The sequence below is a fragment of the Tachypleus tridentatus genome, chromosome 3 (genome assembly GCF_004210375.1).
Source record: "Tachypleus tridentatus isolate NWPU-2018 chromosome 3, ASM421037v1, whole genome shotgun sequence".
In the NCBI taxonomy this organism is placed as follows: domain Eukaryota; kingdom Metazoa; phylum Arthropoda; class Merostomata; order Xiphosura; family Limulidae; genus Tachypleus; species Tachypleus tridentatus.
This window is the reverse complement of record NC_134827.1, coordinates 112,922,408-112,944,812: the sequence shown is the minus strand read 5'-3', so window position 1 is coordinate 112,944,812 and position 22,405 is coordinate 112,922,408. Positions and strand designations below refer to the sequence as shown.

General features: G+C 33.9%; 2 protein-coding genes across 3 annotated transcripts in view; one reads left to right on the top strand and one right to left on the bottom strand.

The window, feature by feature from the left end:
* LOC143247789 (uncharacterized) overlaps positions 1–22,405 on the bottom strand; it is a 64,046-nt gene that overhangs the window by 12,441 nt on the left and 29,200 nt on the right. For both annotated transcript variants that reach the window (XM_076496267.1, XM_076496268.1), the window contains 19 exons: positions 17,298–17,420; positions 16,917–17,150; positions 16,140–16,295; positions 15,715–15,897; positions 13,943–14,170; positions 13,393–13,740; positions 12,024–12,242; positions 11,296–11,652; positions 10,331–10,486; positions 9,708–9,936; positions 8,172–8,373; positions 7,758–7,911; positions 6,719–6,922; positions 6,161–6,395; positions 5,277–5,493; positions 4,410–4,614; positions 3,166–3,402; positions 2,598–2,736; positions 2,116–2,275 (listed from right to left, as the gene is read on the bottom strand). In XM_076496267.1, coding sequence (XP_076352382.1) covers positions 2,116–2,275; positions 2,598–2,736; positions 3,166–3,402; positions 4,410–4,614; positions 5,277–5,493; positions 6,161–6,395; positions 6,719–6,922; positions 7,758–7,911; positions 8,172–8,373; positions 9,708–9,936; positions 10,331–10,486; positions 11,296–11,652; positions 12,024–12,242; positions 13,393–13,740; positions 13,943–14,170; positions 15,715–15,897; positions 16,140–16,295; positions 16,917–17,150; positions 17,298–17,420 — 3,986 coding nt within the window. The remainder of the gene's footprint in view (positions 1–2,115; positions 2,276–2,597; positions 2,737–3,165; positions 3,403–4,409; positions 4,615–5,276; positions 5,494–6,160; positions 6,396–6,718; positions 6,923–7,757; positions 7,912–8,171; positions 8,374–9,707; positions 9,937–10,330; positions 10,487–11,295; positions 11,653–12,023; positions 12,243–13,392; positions 13,741–13,942; positions 14,171–15,714; positions 15,898–16,139; positions 16,296–16,916; positions 17,151–17,297; positions 17,421–22,405) is intronic.
* Positions 19,485–20,537, top strand: LOC143247792 (protein FAM200B-like). Its single transcript, XM_076496274.1, has 2 exons — positions 19,485–19,505; positions 19,776–20,537. The coding sequence occupies exon 2, from the start codon at positions 19,800–19,802 to the stop codon at positions 20,520–20,522; it is 723 nt and encodes a 240-aa protein (XP_076352389.1). The 5' UTR covers positions 19,485–19,505; positions 19,776–19,799; the 3' UTR covers positions 20,523–20,537.

The window sequence follows — 22,405 nt, the reverse complement described above, 5'->3', positions numbered from 1 at the left end:
GCTAAGCCTACGCTGTAACTGTTACTAAAACAGTTTATTAGTTTTTAATATTTCTTATCAAAACACAAGTGACAACTAATACAAGTTGTATGACTTAAACAGACTCTTAAGATTATTATAAAACAGTTTATTAGTTTTAATATTTCTTATCAAAACACAAGTGACAACTAATACAAGTTGTATAACTTAAACAGACTCTAAGGTTATTATAAAACAGTTTATTAATTTTAATATTTCTGATCAAAACACAAGTAATAACTAATAAAAGTTGTATAACTTAAACAGACTCTAAGATTACAAAACAGTTTATTAGTTTTAATATTTCTTATCAAAACACAAGTAATAACTAATACAAGTTGTACAACTTAAACAGACTCTAAGATTATTATAAAACAGTTTATTAGTTTTAATATTTCTTATCAAAACACAAGTAACAATTAATGCAAGTTGTATAACTTAAACAGGCTCTAAGATTATTATAATATAATTCTTGCAAGTGCAAAATGGAGAAATAATTGTAATTTATGATTTTACTAAATACAATTATGATTATAGCAACAAAAAGCATTCTATTCCATTTTCACAAGTTTTATACTGTTCCAACAATAAGAATTCCACACATAAATGCAAATAAGTACACTCAGTGGCCACTTTATTAAGTACACATATCTAGTATTGGGTAGGACCTCTTTTGTCTTCAGAACAGCCTGAATTCTATTTCGAATGGACTCAACAAGGTGCTGGAAACATTCCTTAGAGATTTCAGTACATGCTGACTTAATAGTATCATGCATTTTCTGCAGAATTGTCGGCCAAACTTTTATGCTGAGAACCTCTTATTTCACCTCATCCTAAAAGTGCTCTATTGGATTAAGATCTGGGCACTGTGCAGGCCATTGGAGTACATTGAAGTCACTGTTATGTCCATTGAACCAGCTTGAGATGATGCATGCTTTATGATATGGTGCATTATGTTGCTGGAAGTAGCCATTGGAAAATGAGTAAACTATGGCCATAAAACAACAATGCTCAGGTATGCTGTGGTATTTAAATGATGCTCAATTAGTATTAAAAGGCCAAATGTGTACCAATAAAACATTCCCTACACCATTACACCACCCTGTTTATGCCAAATTCTGACCCTACCATCTGCATGTCGTAGCAGAAATTGAGATTCATCAGACCTGGCGACGTTTTTTCAATCTTCAATCATTCAGTTTTTGTGATCCTGTGCCCACTGTAGCCTCATCTTCCTGTTCTTAGCTGTCAAGAGTGAAATCCAACATGGTCTTCTGCTGCTGCAGCCCATCCATTTCAAGGTTTGATGTGTTGAGCATTGTCCTTCCACACACCAATGTTGTAAAGAGTGGTTGAGTATTTATGGCCTTCCTGTTAGCTTGAACAAGTCTGACCAGTCTCCTCTGACTTCTCTCTTCAACAAGGTATTTTCACCAACAGAACTGCTGCTCAATGGATGTTTTTTTTCACCATTCTCTGTAAACTCTAGAGATTATAGTGTGTGAAAATCCCAGAAGATCATGAGATGCCGGAACTACCACAACTGTCACCAACAATCATTCCACGGTCAAAGTCTCTTAGATCACGCATCTTCCCCATTCTAATGTTTGGTCAAACAACAACCATGTCTGCATGCTTTATGTATTGAGTCGCAGCCATGTGATTTGCTGTTTGACTATTTGTGTTCTACAACCTAATAAAGTGGCCACTGAGTAACTAAAGTTAATGAAATAAGTACATACAAGAAACAGGGATAAAGGTGACAATCTTAGAAAGTATAATAAATATGAGACCCAAAACTGTTAATCTACATAAAAACATTATAACAACTTTCTACATTCCTTCAGTCAACTGGTATTCAATAGGACTGGTGTTAAGGCTAAGAATGCTTACAGTGAATATATTAGTGAGGGTTAGCCTTAAAGATGACCCCACTGAATGTTCAGCTATGTGACCAAATAGATGGTGTACCAATGGGTTCAGCTTGTTACATCAATATAACGTTTTAATAACACAAATAAGTTTTAGAAACTCTTGATTAAAAACACTTCAGTTTGAATTAAAGCAGAGTAATAAAAATAACGTTTAGGTACTTACCATGGGATCAGTCAAGAGAGTTAAAACCAGTTGACCATTTGCTAACAATGGGTGGTCTTCCTCACAATCCAGGCCATCCCAGTTACATTCCTCATTATTACACCCATGGTCACACCTTCCATTAGCATAATTCATCTGACAATATCTGTCATACATTTCACTGGAAGTGTTTAAAACTGAATTAATCAAAAGTTACCAAGCTTACAACAATCACTACTGAGCTTTAAAAAAATCTGTCATTATTTAAATCAAATATAATTTTATTATGAGTAACAGAGAATAAAAAACAAAAATACATTCATTCCATTGCAAGTCTTATCTGTTACTTGTTCTCCACACATTAAACTTAACATCACCACCAAATTTACATTATAAACCATTTATGGTCCTCAAACACCAATGTAACCAACATTTTCTGTAATCTAAATACTTTCACTTATACAATTGATACTTGAAATGGTACTTGGTGATACTCCACTTACTTGCATGGTGAAAGTTTTTTGGTGCAGTCAAATCCATCAAAGAGACATTCAATATTATTACATTCCAAGTTGCACTCATCATTACAGAACACATCCCAACAGTTGATGGCCGCAGTGCAATTCTCCCAAGGATTGAGTCCTACAAAAGAAATCTTTCTCTCTGAATGACTCTGTGTTTTTTAATAACTTTATTATTAAGATTTTAAATTATATCTCATCTATTTTTAAACTGGTACACAAGAATACATAGTTAGTAAATTCCAAAGGATGGTTAGAGCAAAAAATTTGTTTCTCCTCAATATTTTCATTTAATACAATTTCTGTTTGACTTGGTCAGCAATTTGAAAAATTTTTGTCTATTACTGGTTCTTTACATGAGAAAAGGACAGCAAACAAACTTAGTTTTAAAGCTGTCAGAACTAGAAATAGTACCTCTTAAATATTTGATAATTTAAGGAAATTGAAAGGCCTACTGAACCATTAGAACTATACATCCTGCAATAAAAACTGAAAACTTATTTTTTAAATCCATTTCAACAAAGTTATAGGGAAGTCTATTATTTCTTACCTAAAGAACAGTCCCCTTCATCAAAATTACAAGCCAAACTATTACATTCCTCATCACAATGATGGTCTCCAGCTTTAGACCTGCACTTATTAAAGGTACAAAGTTTCTTTTCTTCCTCTAGAGACTTCTGAAAGGTTCCAGAAGTCACCACTCTTCCAATTCCACCACGGAAATTGGGATCAAAACTTTCACATCGAAGTCCATTCCAGTTTATAGGACATTCACATTCAAATTTACCTGACAAAAGAATGTTTACTGTAAAAATTTGTACAAATTTAGCTAACAAAGTATTTATTGTAAAAAGTTGTAGACTTACTTAAAAAGAACAGTTTAATGTTAAAATTTGTACAAATTTAGCTAACAAAGTGTTTATTGTAAAAAGTTGTAGACTTACTTAAAAAGGACAGTTTACTGTTAAAATTTGTACAAATTTAGCTAACAAAGTGTTTATTGTAAAAAGTTGTAAAGACGTACTTAAAAAGGACAGTTTACTGTTAAAATTTTTACAAATTTAGCTGACAAAGAAGTGTTTACTGTTAAAATTTGTATATGTTGTGATAATTATTAGATCTTCAAGGCTTTATCTCTTTGTGAAGATGGATTTCAAAAACACTTATCTTCATTTTTGTTTATAAAAGAGATCAGGGTTGATATACATTATCTTAACACCCAGAACCCTGAAAAGAGTTGTAAATAATTTAGATGCAATTTAACAAATAAAACCACGGAATTCATAAACTATATTACCACAAACAAACTTTTATAGATAGTGGCATGTTATTCTGGCACACAGACTTCCAATCAAAAACGAAGCATCCACATATTTTGTACTTATATTTGGGTGTGAAAACATAGTTTTTAACCTGAATAGATTATGACTAATTTTAATAATGAATTCTTCATACAGGTATTATTGTAAATGTTTTACTGACTCTAAGAAACAAATGTAATAACACATTTTAATGCACTACAAGCTCTAAGATTAAAATCCACATAGAATTATCTTACATTCTTAAACTTCAATATAATCATCTGGTTTATACCCAAAATACAATGGTAAAATGTGACCAAAATTTTACCAATGCACAGAGCTGATCATGTTTTCTATTTCATCAGTTACATGAACTATTTGTTTGATGCATCTTATGCAATAGGTGTTAGATCATCATACTTTAGCTACAGTTTAAGAGTAGGCTTTAAGACACATACTGTAAACCGTCAACTTTTTCTGAACCACAACTTACCAATACTGTCAATACATTCTCCGTCATTAAAGCATGGTGAGGACAAACACTCGTCATAGATGTCAACATCACAGTGTTTTCCACTGGTTCCCTGGGGGCAAATACAGGTGTAGCCACCACGATGGGGTCGACACTGTCCTCCGTTCTTACAAGGGCTGATTGCACACGTGGTGTTGGTATTGCTACAGTTGTCTCCCCAAAGTCCCTAAGATTAGAAAAATATAAATGTCTCTTAAAAATTACTAACCATAAACAATCCAGTACCACTAACATAATTTTTAAAATATACTATCATCTTTAAACTTCAGATAAGATCTACCCATTATAGTAATATAATGATCATTGTTCATTTATATCTAAATTACAGGCAGATTAATTCACACTTGAATTACTCAATAGTTATTTTAGACATAAGTCATATCTGTAGGTTATTTTACACATGAACTATATCTGCAGGTTATTTTACACATGAACTACATCTGCAGGTTATTTTACACATGAACTATATCTGCAGGTTATTTACATATGTACCATATCTATAGGTTATTTTACATATGAATTATATCTATATGCTATTTACACTTCAATTATCTTTAAGTAATTTCATGATATCTTTCTTGTGCTTTCAAATAATGTTTGACATCAAGTGAAATGATAGTATTACTTATAAAATGTAACAATAATTTTATGTGGTAAAGAAAAACCTTAATCTACAAAACAGTCATATGTTTGTCTTTTGTTTGATACTGAGCAGTTTTATTCCTTTTACAAAAACTAACATTCTAGAAAATCCTCTTTAAAATATTTAAGTCAAAAGTACTTGGATGCTCATATTAGGACTAAAAATCAAACTTATTTTTAACTCACATCAGGACAAATACAAACAGGTCCCTTTTCACCACTACTACAAATCCCTCCGTTTAAGCATGGATTAAATGAACAAAAGTCCACCTTTGTCTCACAGTGCTGACCCATAAAGCCAGGTTTGCACTCACATCGGTAGTCATTGATCAACTGCACACAATCCTGAGCACCTGGATTACTACAGGGGTTTGAGAGGCATTCATTCACATCACCTTCACACCTGAAAATAAGTAATGTGTTTCACCAACTGTAAGTTTTATAACAAGAAAAATTAGTTATTTTTGATAAGCTAACATTTAACACTACAAATAACTTGGAATAAATTTTAAAATATTATAGGCAGTCTTAAAATGTATTTGGCACAATAAAGACAAGGTTAGAATGTATTTTGATTGCTATGTTCCCCACCTTTAAATTACACACCAAAATTTATGTTTTCTGTAACCTATAATTACCAAAGTTTTGAAGCCAAACAGAACATAAATTCTTCAACAAAGCAAGTATTAATCCTCAAGTTCATTACAACATTTTTCTACACAAAAACCAATGAATGAAATATTTCAATATTCTCCACAAATTACCAAAATTAAAAGTATAACTGCATCTAAAAAAAATCCAGCATGACAACATAAGTCATCATTCATTACGATAGCAAAGTCAACTGAGGCACAGAACTTAGATAACTAGAGCATTAAAACTAAACTGAAGATAGGAAAAATTAACTGTTCAAACATTTGTTACAAATTATTAAAAAACAATTATATCAGCCTAGTGACTGAAACAAATATGTTACAGCTAGAAAATACAAAATGTTTACAGTTGACATTTATAGTTCTCATGACCATATAAGACAGAGGGTTTCTGTAATATAAGAACAGAGCTTGTACCTTGGTCCAACGAACCCTGGAGGACACTGACATTCATATCCTCCTACTTTATCGATACATGATCCTCCATGGTGACAAGCTCCCTCAAAACACTCATTTACATCAATCTCACACAGGATACCCATTGTCCCATGGGGGCAGGAGCACACAAATTTATTGACCAGGTCATGACAGGTCCCTCCATTACAACAGGGACTAGGATCACAGTCATCTATATTGAATTCACAACTCAATCCTGCAAATAACAGGCATGAATAAAAAAGTTAGTATTTATTAATAATGGACATTTATGTCAAAGAAAGCAAAACTGTGTTTTGATATAAACAATTAAAGCATTACAGAACAACAACACATGAAAGATAAAGTAACAGATATAATTACTTTCCCTCAAACTTCTTTAATAAGATATTCTAAAGTGATTTCATCTACAAAACCCAAGAACTTAAGCTTTGAAAATAATGAAACATTTGAGAATTTGAAACACAAGCTGTGCAAAATGTATAAAAAACACACAGAATTCAAACTTTTGACCTAAGTAAGATACTTAAAAGCTCTTACCTTGGAAACCAGGAAGGCAGTCACACCTGTATTGTCCAATCATGTCATGACAAGTGGCACCATTCTGGCATGGTTGAGAAGCACACTCATCAATCTCATGTTGGCAGTAACTTCCTTCATATCCTTTCCGACAGACACAACGATGACTGTTTCCAATGTTTTCACACTTGCCACTGTTTTTACACAAATCCTTCATCTCAATGCCTAGGAGGAATATACTCTCTATGTGAGCTGATGTTTTACTTCTAATGGCAAACAACTAAACAAATTTCCATATGATAACTTTTATTATATTTCAGTTCAGCTGGAGGTGGGATCTCAAGAGGGTTTGCATTAACCATTTGTGAACATCCCTTTCTTCTGGAAACCCATCTCAGCTGGACTGGGCATAACTTCACCCATTACAGTTATTTAAATTATAAAATTTTGTTCCACCTCATATTAAAAGATGAAATGTCCCTTCTGTTCTTTCTTCATAATTATGTAAAACAACAATATGGAATTCAGTCTATAAAGGATACAGAAAACAAACCTTTACTTATTTCAACATCTCTTCAGTACTATTAGAAGAGGTTCTTGTAACTAATCTAGTTCTAACATATTTTCAGTATTCAAGTAAACAAATTCCACAGATACTATGAAATACCAATGACATCACCATAATGCTTTAAACATGCAGCTTTACACACAAGTCCAAACCCAACTATTCTTATGCTTCACTGTACAGCACAGTTCAAAAACTTTACAAGAAATATAAAACTAGCTCATTACAAACTTCAATACATATTATACCTAACTTCATAGTACACACAGTAAAAATGTTTCTGTAATAAACACTTTTGCCCATGAATATTAAAACCATCCTAAAGCCTTACCAAACATGAGCATGACACGTTTCAGCAGTCTACATTATTCAAAAACTGTCTTAGAAAATAAAATAAAAACATATATAAATGTTTACACAAGATTTGAAACAGTAACAAACTATATTTATCTTGAGTTCATTATGTTCAGTAAAGTAAAATGAGAAGTAACAAACCTTTCTGCAGTGCAGCATCGGAACAAGACACCATCGACACATCACAAAGTGCTCCTGTCCATCCAGGCAGACACACGCACTGGTATATATTCTTATTCTGCTTACATATAGCTCCATTCATACAAGGCTTTGTGCTGCACCAGTCAATCATTCCCTGTATACAATGACCTCTGGTGTCAAACTTTGCACAGTAACTAACTCTTTATAGAAGATTAACTCCTCCAAAATAAAAACACTAATAAGTTGGACTAATTCCAAAAACTAGTTATGGATCAAATATCCTTTAACAACATCCACTATTTAGCCAATATGCACACACAACACACAATACATAAGATTACAATTTGATTTGGAGTAAATATAGTTTAAATTAAGAGAAAGTCCACCTTTTAATTAGTATCTGATGTTTTATACCTCACACTGAAGTCCAGTGTAACCAAAAGGACAATGACATGTGTAATATCCAATATGGTCGACACAGGTTGCTCCATTCTTACAGGGACTTGAATCACATTCGTTAATGTGGAACTGACAGTTTGATCCTGTATATCCATTACCACAATGACAAGTGTAGGCATTGATTCCATCTATACAAGTTCCTCCATTCATACAGGAACTAGAATGAAGAACAGGAAGAACCTTACTTGTATATTAATCACTGGTTATGTTTTAACATAATATCACTATCTTGCTATGACATCGTTTCAACACTCTACCCTACCTTTAATGCCTAAAAACAGCAAAACAATGATCCACTTACCCTAATCTTCCAGTAAAACTAACTATTAACACATTTACGATTACAAGTAAAACAACAACCTACTAACCCCAATCTCCCAAATTACCACTAAAACTAGCAATTTATATCCCAACAACTATCAGTAAAGCCCCCTCTTTCAAACTATCAGTAAAACTAGCTATTAACACCCTATCTACCAGAAAAACAAATAATACCCTTACATGTATCAATGAAACAACTAACTAATATCACCTTCACATCTATAAGTAAAAAAATAAAACAACTAACACCCTAAAGAACTGTGAATTAAAATAAACAACAACTAACACCTTCACATCTGCCAGTAAATTACTGTTGAGTGGATGTTATTGACAACAAAAATCAACTCTATAGAAACAAATTACCTCAGTGGTATACCAAGATTTAACATATCATTTAGAGATATCACCTCTACAGATGTACCCAGATTTAATACAATATTTCACCTAAAGACATGTCACCTCCACAGGTGTACTCAGATTTAACACAATATATCACCTAGAGACATGTCACCTCCACAGGTGTACACAGATTTAACACAATATATCACCTAAAGACATGTCACCTCTGCAGGTGTACACAGATTTAACACAATATACCACCTAGAGACATGTCACCTCCACAAATGTATCCAGATTCAATACAATATATCACCTAGAGACATGTCACCTCCACAGGTATACCCAGATTTAATACATCACCTAGAGATGTCACCTCCACGGGTATACCAAGATTTAATACATCACCTAGAGATGTCACCTCCACGGGTATACCAAGATTTAATAAATCACCTAGAGACATGTCACCTCCACAGGTACACCCAGATTTAATACAATATGTCACCTAAAGACGTCACCTCCACGGGTATACCAAGATTTAATACATCACCTAAAGACGTCACCTCCACAGGTGTACCCAGATTTAACACATCATTTACAGATGTCACCTCCACAGGTATACCCAGATTTAATACAATACGTCACCTCCACGGGTATACCAGATTTAATACATCACATAGAGACATGTTACACTAGTAGTATTTAAAGTAGTTCATCACCTGCAAAACAAATTTCTTACCTTGTAGTACAATCCTGATCATTATTCTGAAAGTTTGTTCCACTAAACCCAAGTGCATATGTACAAGTGTAACTGTTAACATAATCATTTCTTACCTTGTAGTACAATCCTGATCATTAATCTGACAGTTTGTTCCACTAAACCCAAGTGCACATGTACAAGTGTAACTGTTAACATAATCATTGCAGGTGGCTCCGTTTTCACAAGGGCTGCTGGCACATTCATCAATATCAGTTTGACAGAGTTTCCCCCCAAAGCCATCAATACAGAGACACGTATATTCTCCAATACCATCTAGACAGGTTCCTCCGTTTTGACATGGAACTAAAGGAAGTAACAAATTCAGCTACAGCAATAGTTCAATAACTTTATAACACACCCAGATTCAATGTGGAATGTCCAGTTTCTTCACACAAGAAGTGTCTTATGATTTTTTTACAAACACCAACTCATGCATATAAAACTCTCATTTTTATACATTTCTTAAGTTTGTTTACTTTTTCATTACACTTACCACAAAAAAATTAATAAAGTGTAGATGTTTTACTGCAATATATGTAAAAACAAATTATTGTAATCCTTCACTTATTTTATGCAGTATAATAAACAGTTATTTATATGGACTATAATAATAAGAGAAAATGATTTTACTTCACAATTTTTGGCATGTCTACCTCACAAAACAGTTTCACTGACTTGATAGAAATACTGCTCTTACATGATGCACAGTCATCTGTGTTAATTAAACAATCTCTTCCTTCGTATCCTTTGGCACATGTGCAGGTATAGGAGCCATTAGTGTTGACACAGGTAGCTCCATTGCGACAAGGGGAAGAAATGGTACACTCATTAATGTCTTCATCACAAAGTCTACCTGTATAAGATAAGCAAGTTATAATGAAATAAAAATCTTTCTTTGACTTCACGTTTTACTGAAATTATTTAATGAAGGTCTTTACTAACCTGTATGGCCAAGTTCACAAGTGCAAGTAAAGTCCAAGTAGTAAAATTATTTAATGGAAGGTCTTTACTAACCTGTGTAGCCAAGTTCACAAGTGCAAGTAAAGTCCAAGTAGTAAAATTATTTAATGGAAGGTCTTTACTAACCTGTGTAGCCAAGTTCACAAGTGCAAGCAAAGTCCAAGTAGTAAAATTATTTAATGGAAGGTCTTTACTAACCTGTGTAGCCAAGTTCACATGTTCAAGCAAAGTCCAAGTAGTAAAATTATTTAATGGAAGGTCCTTACTAACCTGTGTAGCCAAGTTCACAAGTGCAAGCAAAGTCCAAGTAGTAAAATTATTTAATGAAAGATCTTTACTAACCTGTGTAGCCAAGTTCACAAGTGCAAGCAAAGTCCAAGTAGTAACATTATTTAATGGAAGGTCTTTACTAACCTGTGTAGCCAAGTTCACATGTTCAAGCAAAGTCCAAGTAGTAAAATTATTTAATGGAAGGTCCTTACTAACCTGTGTAGCCAAGTTCACAAGTGCAAGCAAAGTCCAAGTAGTAAAGTTATTTAATGGAAGGTCCTTACTAACCTGTGTAGCCAAGTTCACAAGTGCAGGCAAAGTCCAAGGAGTAAAATTATTTAATGGAAGGTCTTTACTAACCTGTGTGGCCAAGTTCACATGTGCAAGCAAAGTCCAAGTAGTAAAATTATTTAATGAAAGATCTTTACTAACCTGTGTAGCCAAGTTCACACGTGCAAGCAAAGTCCAAGTAGTTTGATGAAGGAGTGCACATTGCTCTATTTTTACATTTGTTTGGGTTGCATGGATCCAATTCCTCTTCACATTTGTGACCACTAAAAGGAACCTCACACACACATTCATAGGCATTTACCAAATCAATACAGGAACCACCATTCAGACAAGGACTGCTGGCACAGTCGTTTATGTTAATTTCACAGTTCTGTCCACTGTAACCTGGTAGGCAGGTACAAGAATATCTAGCAAGGGCATCATGACAACTCCCACCATGTTGACAAGGGTTGGACTGACATTCGTCTATGTCCTGCTCACACCGATGACCTCCATATCCTGAAATGTCATATAATAACACTTTAAGTAACTGAAAATAATAGTAACTAACTACAGGTTATCCTTCATATCTAAACAAGCAACAATGATAACATTTTGGACAGTATGAAAAATATCATAATGAAAAAATGAATGATTTTAACATTGTTTACCATGATTAATCAATATTACTATTCTAGTCATTTTCAATTAATTTTATTTTTCTACACATTTTGGTTATACTCAAAAATGTTCACAGAGAATGGTACATGGAGTGAATAAAACCAAAGCGTATGTTAGTGAAACATAATCTAATTGAATTTGTAAAGTTTGTTCTACACCAAGTATATTTCATTGCTTGCCTTCACAGAAACATCTTATAAATGTCATACCTTGGTTACAGTGGCAAGTATACCTATTAACTTCATCTTCACACGTGCCACCGTTTAAACATGGATTGCTTGCACACTCGTTCACATCTGAAAGACAGCGTGCATCAAAATATCCTCTGGGACAGTCACACTTAAATCCATTTGCAAGGTCAATACATTTTCCTCCATTTGCACAAGGACTGCTTGCACAGTCATCAATGTTTGTTTCACAGTGGACACCTGTAACAGATTAATTACCATTTAGTAATGGACTGTTCTGTGCTAAACAGTTTCCTACAGAGCTGTTATTCAACCTAAAATTAATTTACAAATATTCTTTATTCTGCATTATATTTACAGGAGTAGATCATGGATTCTCACTGTGTGTGTGTAGTGAGGAGATTTTAACCATAAACAAACCTTTATCTTGAATATCTTGCATGCAAAAACACTAATTTATAAACTTATCTAATATGTTTAGTATTTGTAAATATTCACAAAACAAAGATATCAAAATTGTTTTAGCATCACGTGCATTTACAGTTTCTAAAGTCATAGTAACATGAAAAGAATTGCTTGATAGGTGAAGTCAGTTAAAATCAAAACAGATCTGCACGAGTGTCATGTGGCACTTGTTCAATACATTCAGAATCATTTATTCTTAATCAGTGTCACTTGATCAATGTATTCAGAATCATTCATTCTTAATCAGTGTCACTTGATCAATATATTCAGCATCATTCCTTCTTAATCAGTGTCACTTGATCAATATATTCAGAATCATTCATTCTTAATCAGTGTCACTTGATCAATGTATTCAGAATCATTCATTCTTAATCAGTGTCACTTGATCAATGTATTCAGAATCATTCATTCTTAATCAATGTCACTTGATCAATGTATTCAGAATCATTCATTCTTAATCAATGTAACTTGATCAATGTAATCAGAATCATTCAGAAGAAAACGTTCCTTAAAAAGAAAAGAGAGATAGGTAGGATCACATCAAAGAAGGCTTCCTTAACTCTGATTCATGGATCTGGAGCTACAATGTTGCATTTCATGGATAACTTATAACGTGGGAAAGTTATGTCCAATTTTGATTTTTAGTTTCTAATTAATTAATTTCAAAGATAAAACGTTATTCTTTACAAACAAAGAAAAAACATAAAATTGTAGAAGAAACTTTTAGATAAAAATTAAATTAAGTTAAAAAACAAAGACGTTTTTACATGAGGAACCAGAAGCACACTTGCATGTGTAAGAGTTAATTCGGTCAAGATGTTTTTACATGTAAAACCAGGATCACACAAAACGTCAAAACGTTTTACATGTAAAACCAGAATCACACTTGCATGTGTAAGAGTTAATTCGGTCAAGACGTTTTTACCTGTAAAACCAGAAGCACACTTGCATGTGTAAGAGTTAATTCGGTCTTCACAGGTAGCACCATTTCGACAAGGATTGGAAAAGCATTCATTGATATCGTGTTCACAGTTTGGCCCAAATGTACCAGGTCGACAGCGACACTGGTAGCCATTGATGAGGTCCTCGCACAAACCATCATGTTGACAGGGAGTACTCAAACACTCATTGATTTGGGTTTGACAGAGAAAGCCTGTATAACCAGGATTACAGTTACACCTGTAACTGTTGATCCCATCTACACATTCTCCATGATGGCATGGAGAAGAGTGACAATCATTGATGTTTGTGTCACAACTTGATCCTGTAAAACCTGTAAACAAACAATTATATAACTTAACAACTATGTAATCATAATGTTCTTCTACTCAGTTTTCTCACAGAAGTGTAATAAAAACAAAGAATGCACTTTACTAAAACTAAACAATTGTACAGCTTAACAGCTAGAAACTTACTATCTTTCTCTATCTAATTCTCTTGCTGAAATTTAATAAGAGTACAGGACTGTTTCTTACCCGGTAGACAGTCACAAATAAAACTTGCGATGCCATCTCTACAAGTTGCACCATTTTCACAAGGCTGACTAAGGCAATCATCATCATTCAGTTCACACTTCCTTCCAGAAAAACCTATTGCACAGAGACACCTAAAACTGTTGATTCTATCACTACAGATTCCTCCATTAAGACAAGGGTTGGGTGTACATTCATCAATGTCCATCTCACACTGATTTCCAGTGTATCCTGTGAAAAAAATTAAACCATTCACCTTTCACTACAGATTCTCTCAAACAATAAATGAAACTCTATTACACAAAAGTACCAATCTACGACAGAGAAATGTAAAATCTAAGACAGTATACAAAGAAAACAACTAGTGTTTATGTTCTGTAAAGTGATGTATACCTATACTTTCTTTAACACTATTTTCATTAACACTCTGGGTTAGAATGTACAACATAGCTATTTTTAATATTCTAAAGATATTATTATTATAGTTTTAATAAATATTATATTGAATGAAAAGCTTGGTATGTGGACTTAGGACTAACCCAATGTTCTAAGCTGGCTAAACCTTTGTAACATTGTTAACAGTAAAAGTACCAACTGGTAAAACAATATATTCCATTCTTTATGCACAATATATTTAGTTATCTATACTCGTAACTGAGTTGATTTTAGTTTCTATCTATGTAGACAGCTTGCTTTGATCAGTTAATATCACTTGCTTATTCTGAGACAAACCTTGTCATTATATCTCAGAACGACTGGTATGGGTATTTAACACTTTTACTGATAAGGAAAGAACAACATTTCGACCTTCCTAGGTCATCTTCAGGTCATTGTACCACAATTTGAAACCTAATGTGTTATGATTGTATTAGTACTTGTTACATCCTATCTAAAGACAATGTAATACAACTTAAAGCCTAATGTGTTATGATCATGTTACTGTTTCTTACATCCTATCTAAAGACAATGCAATACAATTTAAAGCCTAATGTGTTATGATCATGTTACTGTTTCTTACATTCTATCTAAAGACAATGTAATACAATTTAAAGCCTGATGTGTTATGATCATGTTACTGTTTGTTACATCCTATCTAAAGACAATGTAATACAATTTGAAGCCTAATGTGTTATGATCATGTTACTGTTTGTTACATCCCATGTAAAGACAATGTAATACAATTTAAAGCCTAATGTGTTATGATCATGTTATTGTTTCTTACATCCTATCTAAAGACGGTGTAATACAAGTTGAAGCCTAATGTGTTATGATCATGTTACTGTTTCTTACATCCTATCTAAAGACGGTGTAATACAATTTGAAGCCTAATGTGTTATGATCATGTTACTGTTTCTTACATCCTATCTAAAGATGGTGTAATACAATAAGAAACAGTAACATGATCACAACACATTAGGCTTCAAATTGTATTACATCCTATCTAAAGACAATGTAATACAATTTGAAGCCTAAAAGTTGATAAAATGACACTTTTACATTTATTATACCACTCCAATCAAGTTTACTGAAACATCAGAACCATTACCATAAGATATACAATTGAAACCACATCTATTATGGTACATACATATATACAAGTTCAAATGTTAATAAAAAATTTACAATGTAACACTCATAACTTTAATAACAATAATTCATATATCATTAATCTTTTAGTTTATTTCAACATAGGAAGATGGTTTACTTAATACACCTAGTTATATGCCTGTTTCCATGTGCCCACCTACTTTTACTTTTATATTATGTGAACTTACCTGGCATACACACACAACGAAACTGTCCTCTTTCATCTAAACATGTCCCATCATTCTGACACGGGTTAGAATCACACTCATTCATGTTAATTTCACATCTTGGACCAGTAAATCCCTTAGTACAGTTGCAGGTGAAGGAACCTGGAGTGTTAACACATACTCCTCCATGTTCACAAGGTGATCCTGTGTGCAAAATAATAACACATATACATAAACATTTAGTGTTAAAAGGGCAATTTTACTTTCTGTTACAGATACAAAACTTGGTTTAAGGTTTAATAAAAAACAATAAATTTTAACGTGAGAGGAATGAAGATTATAACATTCAAGATAAATACAGTACAGTAATAAACCAAACTCATATAATATTACTAACAAAAGATGAACCATTTCTATGTTTGGATTCTACACAATTCATCACTTACCCTCTTCACATTCATTCACGTCCTCAGTGCAATCGTTTCCTTGGAAACCGCTAGGGCACGAACATCGGTAACTCCCATCTGTGGGATTCGTGTTACAAATAGCACCAGAGTGACACGGATTACTTGCACAGGCATCGTCAAGGTGACAAAGGAGTCCTAGAATGGAAATGGAAAGACATTATTTCACTTTGTAGAGCATTCTATATTAAAAACAGCAAAAAATCATTTCATTTTACATAAAGAATGCAACAATAAATAAATAAAAAAGAAAGCCTGGGATTTGAAATGTCACGAAGTCAGATAAGTTTTAAACGATATTACCTAGGCCTGTATTGCACCTAAAACTTTGATTTGAATCTGGTCTTTAAAAGAACTAGTTGAAAATATTACAGTTTGTGTAAGGCCTATCTTAACGTTCAATAGGCAAGGTTATTCACATAATATTATAAAGTGCAAAGATAGTCACTTGTAACAAAATATTCATTTCCACGTAAGCATTCTTTCAAAGACTTTATTATTTGTTTTATGAACGAGACCACAATCCCTGAAACATGTTAATCGTGAGAAAGAATTTGCAATGGACAGAAAACTATTAAATTGATGCTTTTGGATTGTAGTATTTTTGAAAATAATTAATCTTACCTCTTATACTCGTTTTTAAAATAAAACGTATCGAACATTTTTAGATAACACGTTTTAAGATATTATAAAAACCAAATGTTGATAAATTAACAACAACTTCTGAATACTATTTTCTTCATAATTAAAGAAAAAAACCTGTTTTTCCTGGAGCACACTGACAGAAAAACGATCCTACACGGTCATGGCAGGTGGCGCCATTGAAACATGCTGCGCCTGCGCAATCATCGATGTTTTCTCTGCAGTCGGCCCCGGTCCAACCGTTAACGCATATACACGAGTAACTACCAACTGTGTTGGTACAGGTAGCCCCATTTTTACAGACTGTCGGTTTCAACGAACATTCGTCTACATCTTTGCTGCAGTAAGGTCCTAAACGTTAAAAAGAAAGAACTAATGGGCCACTTATTTCTAAATTTCAAATAAATAATTAATATTTTAGTTATAAAAGTAGAACAGTTTCTGATAATGATCTAAACAAACAAGACACAATTTCAAGCTGACAGATAGAAACAATACCTGTATAATTTGGAGGACACTGACAAGTGTAACTATTGATTCCATCAATGCAAGTGGCACCATTCTGACATAAGTTCCCTGGACAATCATCAATATTGACATCACAGTTGATACCCCTGAAACCTAAAACAACACGAACAAAATATGTGAAATAAATAAACGTAATGTTTATCCAACATTCTAACATCTAGTAAAGTCCTGAAAGATCTTTTTTTTTTGTTCTTTAAGTTTTGAAGTTAGTAGTAAAATACCACAAGTATTTACTTACTGCTAGCTAGTAATGACAGATCTTACAAATAATAAACAGGATGATACTGGTGGCGTACACTCGAACAAGAGATAATTATAATGCGAAAATTGTTTACGTTATATCGTTCACGGAGTTGGTTTTTATTTATAAAAATGTAACAAATAGCCATCTACGATAAATTAGTATTCGGGATAGAACCATGAATTTTAGAGAATATATTAAAATGAGCTTAAGCCCTACGAACTGCCCCCCCCAGCGGCATGTCTGCAGACTTACAACACTAAAAACCAAGTTTCGATACCCGTGGTGGGCAGAGGACAGATAGCCCATTGTGTAGCTTTGTGCTTAATTCAAAACAGCAACAACCCTACGAACTATACGTGAAGGAACACATCGGTCGTTCTTTACTATTGATTAACCATTACCAATATAAACTTGTTATATTTAAAAATGAATTACGAGCTACTCGTATTAATGTCTATTATGAATATATCAAAGGTTGACTAATTACGATAAAGTCTTAATAATGATTACGCGAACTACTTTATGATCATTAAAAGTCCACATGTGTAAGAGGTGGAGTCGAACAACCACTCCAATATTTTAAAGGATTGTTATTTTCTGGATTTATTTTTTAATAAACACTTTTGTCTTAATTCAGTGGTTCCCAAACTGGGGGTAAATTACCCCCTTGGGGTAATTTAACAATATATCGGGGTAATGGAGGGGTGACAGAAAAAAAGTTAAAATTCTGAAAATCAAGAAAACATTGAGGTAGCTGGTATAAGGATTAATGTTAACTTAGTCTTAGTATGTAAAGTTGTAAATTAAACCTATTTTAAGTATGTAATAAAGTTAAACCAAATAACAATAAACATCAAAAACTAATATACAGTAGTAGAAAAGAAAAAATATGTATCTAAGTGTGTAGTAACCTAAAAGTATTTTGACAAGTATGCTTCAGAACACAAGTCACTCAGTAACCCTGATGACTCATCGACGTGTCCAGTACGCGTCACTCACTGCCTGAGGTTGCCTCTATTTCACACTGTCAGTTTCCATGTGAGCATCAGCCGAGGTAGACAAAACCTGGTATGTATATGTACTGCCCTGTGCAGTATAGTTAGTATTTACCTACTATTACATCATTCCTATGCTGAATAAGCTCTTTTAATGCTATCTAGAATGCCCTGAAAAAATAAATAAGTTCACATTGTTCACACTTTTTTATGCAGTTTTTCTTTTTCTGCAGATTAAACAATAAAATGTCTAAAAAGCGCACCTACTCTGACGCCTTTCTTCGCTATGGCTTTGTGAATTTACCTTCTGGTGGAGAGGATCGGCCACAATGTGTAGTATGTCACAAAGTGTTGACAAATGAAAGCCTCAAGCCATCAAAACTCTCAGCTCACCTCCAGAAGTGCCATCCAAATCTTCAAAATGAGGATCAGGCTTATTTTCAGCGCCGGGCTGTAGCACTGAGGAATATCCAGTTCGGTTCATCTGGAATTCAAGCCCAAAAGCTTCAAGCTGCGGTCGAAGCATCTTACTTTGTTGCATATAAAGTTGCCGAACAACAAAAATGCCACACCATTGCAGAGAATCTGATTATGCATACGAGATGGTAAGCAAGGTATGTGGGGAGGATCAAGCGAGTGTCATATCTCTATCAAACAACACAATCCGCCGACGAGTCGATGACATGGCATCAGATATTCTGTCCCAAGTTACAACAGAGATCAAGGAAAGCTCATATAGCAAATTCTCCTTGCAATTTGATGAATCGTGTGACGTAGCCAGTTGTGCTGTTCTCCTTGGGTTCGTTCGTTACGTCCACCAGGGCAAGATCAAAGAAGAGTTCCTATTATGCGAAGATCATCTGACAACCACGAAGGGAGAAGATATCTTCAATATCATCAGTTTCTTTACCACGAATGGATTGAAACAGCGTTCAACAGGTAGGGAGAGATGTTTATATAAAGTCTAGATTAGTATAAATACAATGAATTACATGGCGTATAGTCATATAGTTTTATTTATTGTACAAGTAGCTGTAGTGTAGGTAATATTTTATACATAATTCACAAAAAAGTATCGTGCCTATCGTACTGAAATACTAAAGTACCAAAATAAATTAAATTAAATTAAAACCATATAATTATAATGCAAAAGATAAGTAAGAATGACTAACTGACGCAATCTATAATAGTTTTTCTTTTTTAATCTAGGTCTCCGTCGATGGAGCACCGTCGATGATGGGTCGTAATCGTGGATTACGGGGCCTCATACAAGCTGTGAATCCAGAAATTTCTGTAGATCATTGCATCATTCATCGGTACTCTCTTGGATCAAAAAGCCTGCCTGGTAATCTGAAATTAGTGTTTGAAGATGTGTTGAAAATCGTCAATTTCATCAAGTCCAGGGATGTGAATTCGCGCATATTCAGGGAGCTGTGCAAAGAAATGGGAGAGCAGTATCAAGTTCTGCTCTACCACACCGATGTTCGCTGGTTGTCACGAGGCAAGGTTGTACGTCGAGTCATTGAGCTCCGAACGGCTCTTCAGGAATTTCTGAAACAAGAAGAATCTCCTTTTGCTACCAAGTTCACTGATAAGGAGTGGCTTGCTCGACTTTGTTACTTGGCTGACATATTTGCGGAGCTGAACAGTGATAATCTGCAACTCCAGGGCCAAAACACGACTGTCATTGATGCCCATCACACTGTGACTGCATTTCTGGGAAAACTGAGACTCTGGATTCGACGCTTGGATAAAGGAGTGATCGCTCAGTTTCCCACCCTAGACCAGTTTGTTGAGGAGAATAGTTATGATACTGGATCACTTTTACAAACCATCAACAAAGAGATGAGCGACTATTTGAAGGGGCTTGAAACAAGCATGCAGCACTACTTTCCAGAAAGTGACCTAAAAACAGCCAGTCTTCAGTGGATCATTCATTCCTGGTTCTATACCTGATGAGGCCATTCATGATGATGATTTCCCTGCAAAGGAGGAGTGGATCACAATGCGAGCAAATGAAGCCTTGAAAGTCAAATTCCAAAACCAAAATGCAGATTCCTTTTGGATTTCACAACTAGCTGACTTGCCAACTCTGTCCAAGAGAACCTTGAAGTTGTTGGTATTATTCTCAACAACGTATCTGTGCGAGAAGGGGTTCTCAACCGTGCTGGGGATGAAAACAAAAAAGAGGACTCGCTTGAATGTTGCAAACGATACCAGGCTGGCACTTTCAACCACAAAGCCAATAATTCCTAAACTAGCTTCAAGTATGCAACTCCATCCATCCCACTGATGTTCTTGACATCTTTGGCAATATTCATTAGAAATGCACAATGATCAAATACAATAATTAAAAGTGTAATTCAGTGTAAATAAATTATATAAATAAATTGTAAATAAATAAAGTGCAATATATCTCTAGTTTAATTTAGCCATATGTATCAATGTTGAAAACATTTTGTGAAAGGGGTAACATGCTTAATGTGGCATGTTAAATTGGGTAACAAGCTGAAAAAGTTTGGGAACCACTGTCTTAATTACTTAAATTCTTTGTTTGGAAAAAGACACATAGTAATGGTATGTAATATGTAAAGCCTACATAGACACATAGTAATGGTATGTAATATGTAAAGCCTACATAGACACATAGTAACGGTATGTAATATGTAAAGCCTACATAGACACATAGTAACGGTATGTAATATGTAAAGTACATAGACGCATAGTGTATGTAATATGTAAAGCCTACATAGACACATAGTAACGGTATGTAATATGTAAAGCCTACATAGACACATAGTAACGGTATGTAACATAGACACATAGTAACGGTATGTAATATGTAAAGCCTACATAGACACATAGTAACGGTATGTAATATGTAAAAGCCTACATAGACACATAGTAACGGTATGTAATATGTAAAGCCTACATAGACACATAGTAACGGTATATGTAAAACATAGACACATAGTAACGGTATGTAATATGTAAAGCCTACATAGACACATAGTAACGGTATAAAGTAATATGTACAAGACACATAGTAACTACATGTAATATGTAAAGCCTACATAGACACATAGTAACGGTAAAGCCTACATAGACACATGTAATATGTAATATGTAAAAGCCTACATAGACACATAGTAACGGTATGTAATATGTAAAGCCTACATAGACACATAGTAACGGTATGTAATATGTAAAGCCTACATAGACACATAGTAACGGTATGTAATATGTAAAGCCTACATAGACACATAGTAACGGTATGTAATATGTAAAGCCTACATAATATAGTAACGGTATGTAATATGTAAAGCCTACATAGACACATAGTAACGGTATGTAATAGATACATAAAGCCCTACATAGACACATAGTAACGGTATGTAATATGTAAAGCCTACATAGACACATAGTAACGGTATGTAATATGTAAAGCCTACATAGACACATAGTAACGGTATGTAATATGTAAAGCCTACATAGACACATAGTAACGGTATGTAATATGTAAAGCCTACATAGACACATAGTAACGGTATGTAATATGTAAAGCCTACATAGACACATAGTAACGGTATGTAATATGTAAAACCTACATACACACACATAGTAACGGTATGTAATATGTAAAAGCCTACATAGACACATAGTAACGGTATGTAATATGTAAAAGCCTACATAGACACATAGTAACGGTATGTAATATGTAAAGCCTACATAGACACATAGTAACGGTATGTATGTAAAGCCTACATAGACACATGTAAAACCTACATAGACACATAGTAACGGTATGTAATATGTAAAGCCTACATAGACACATAGTA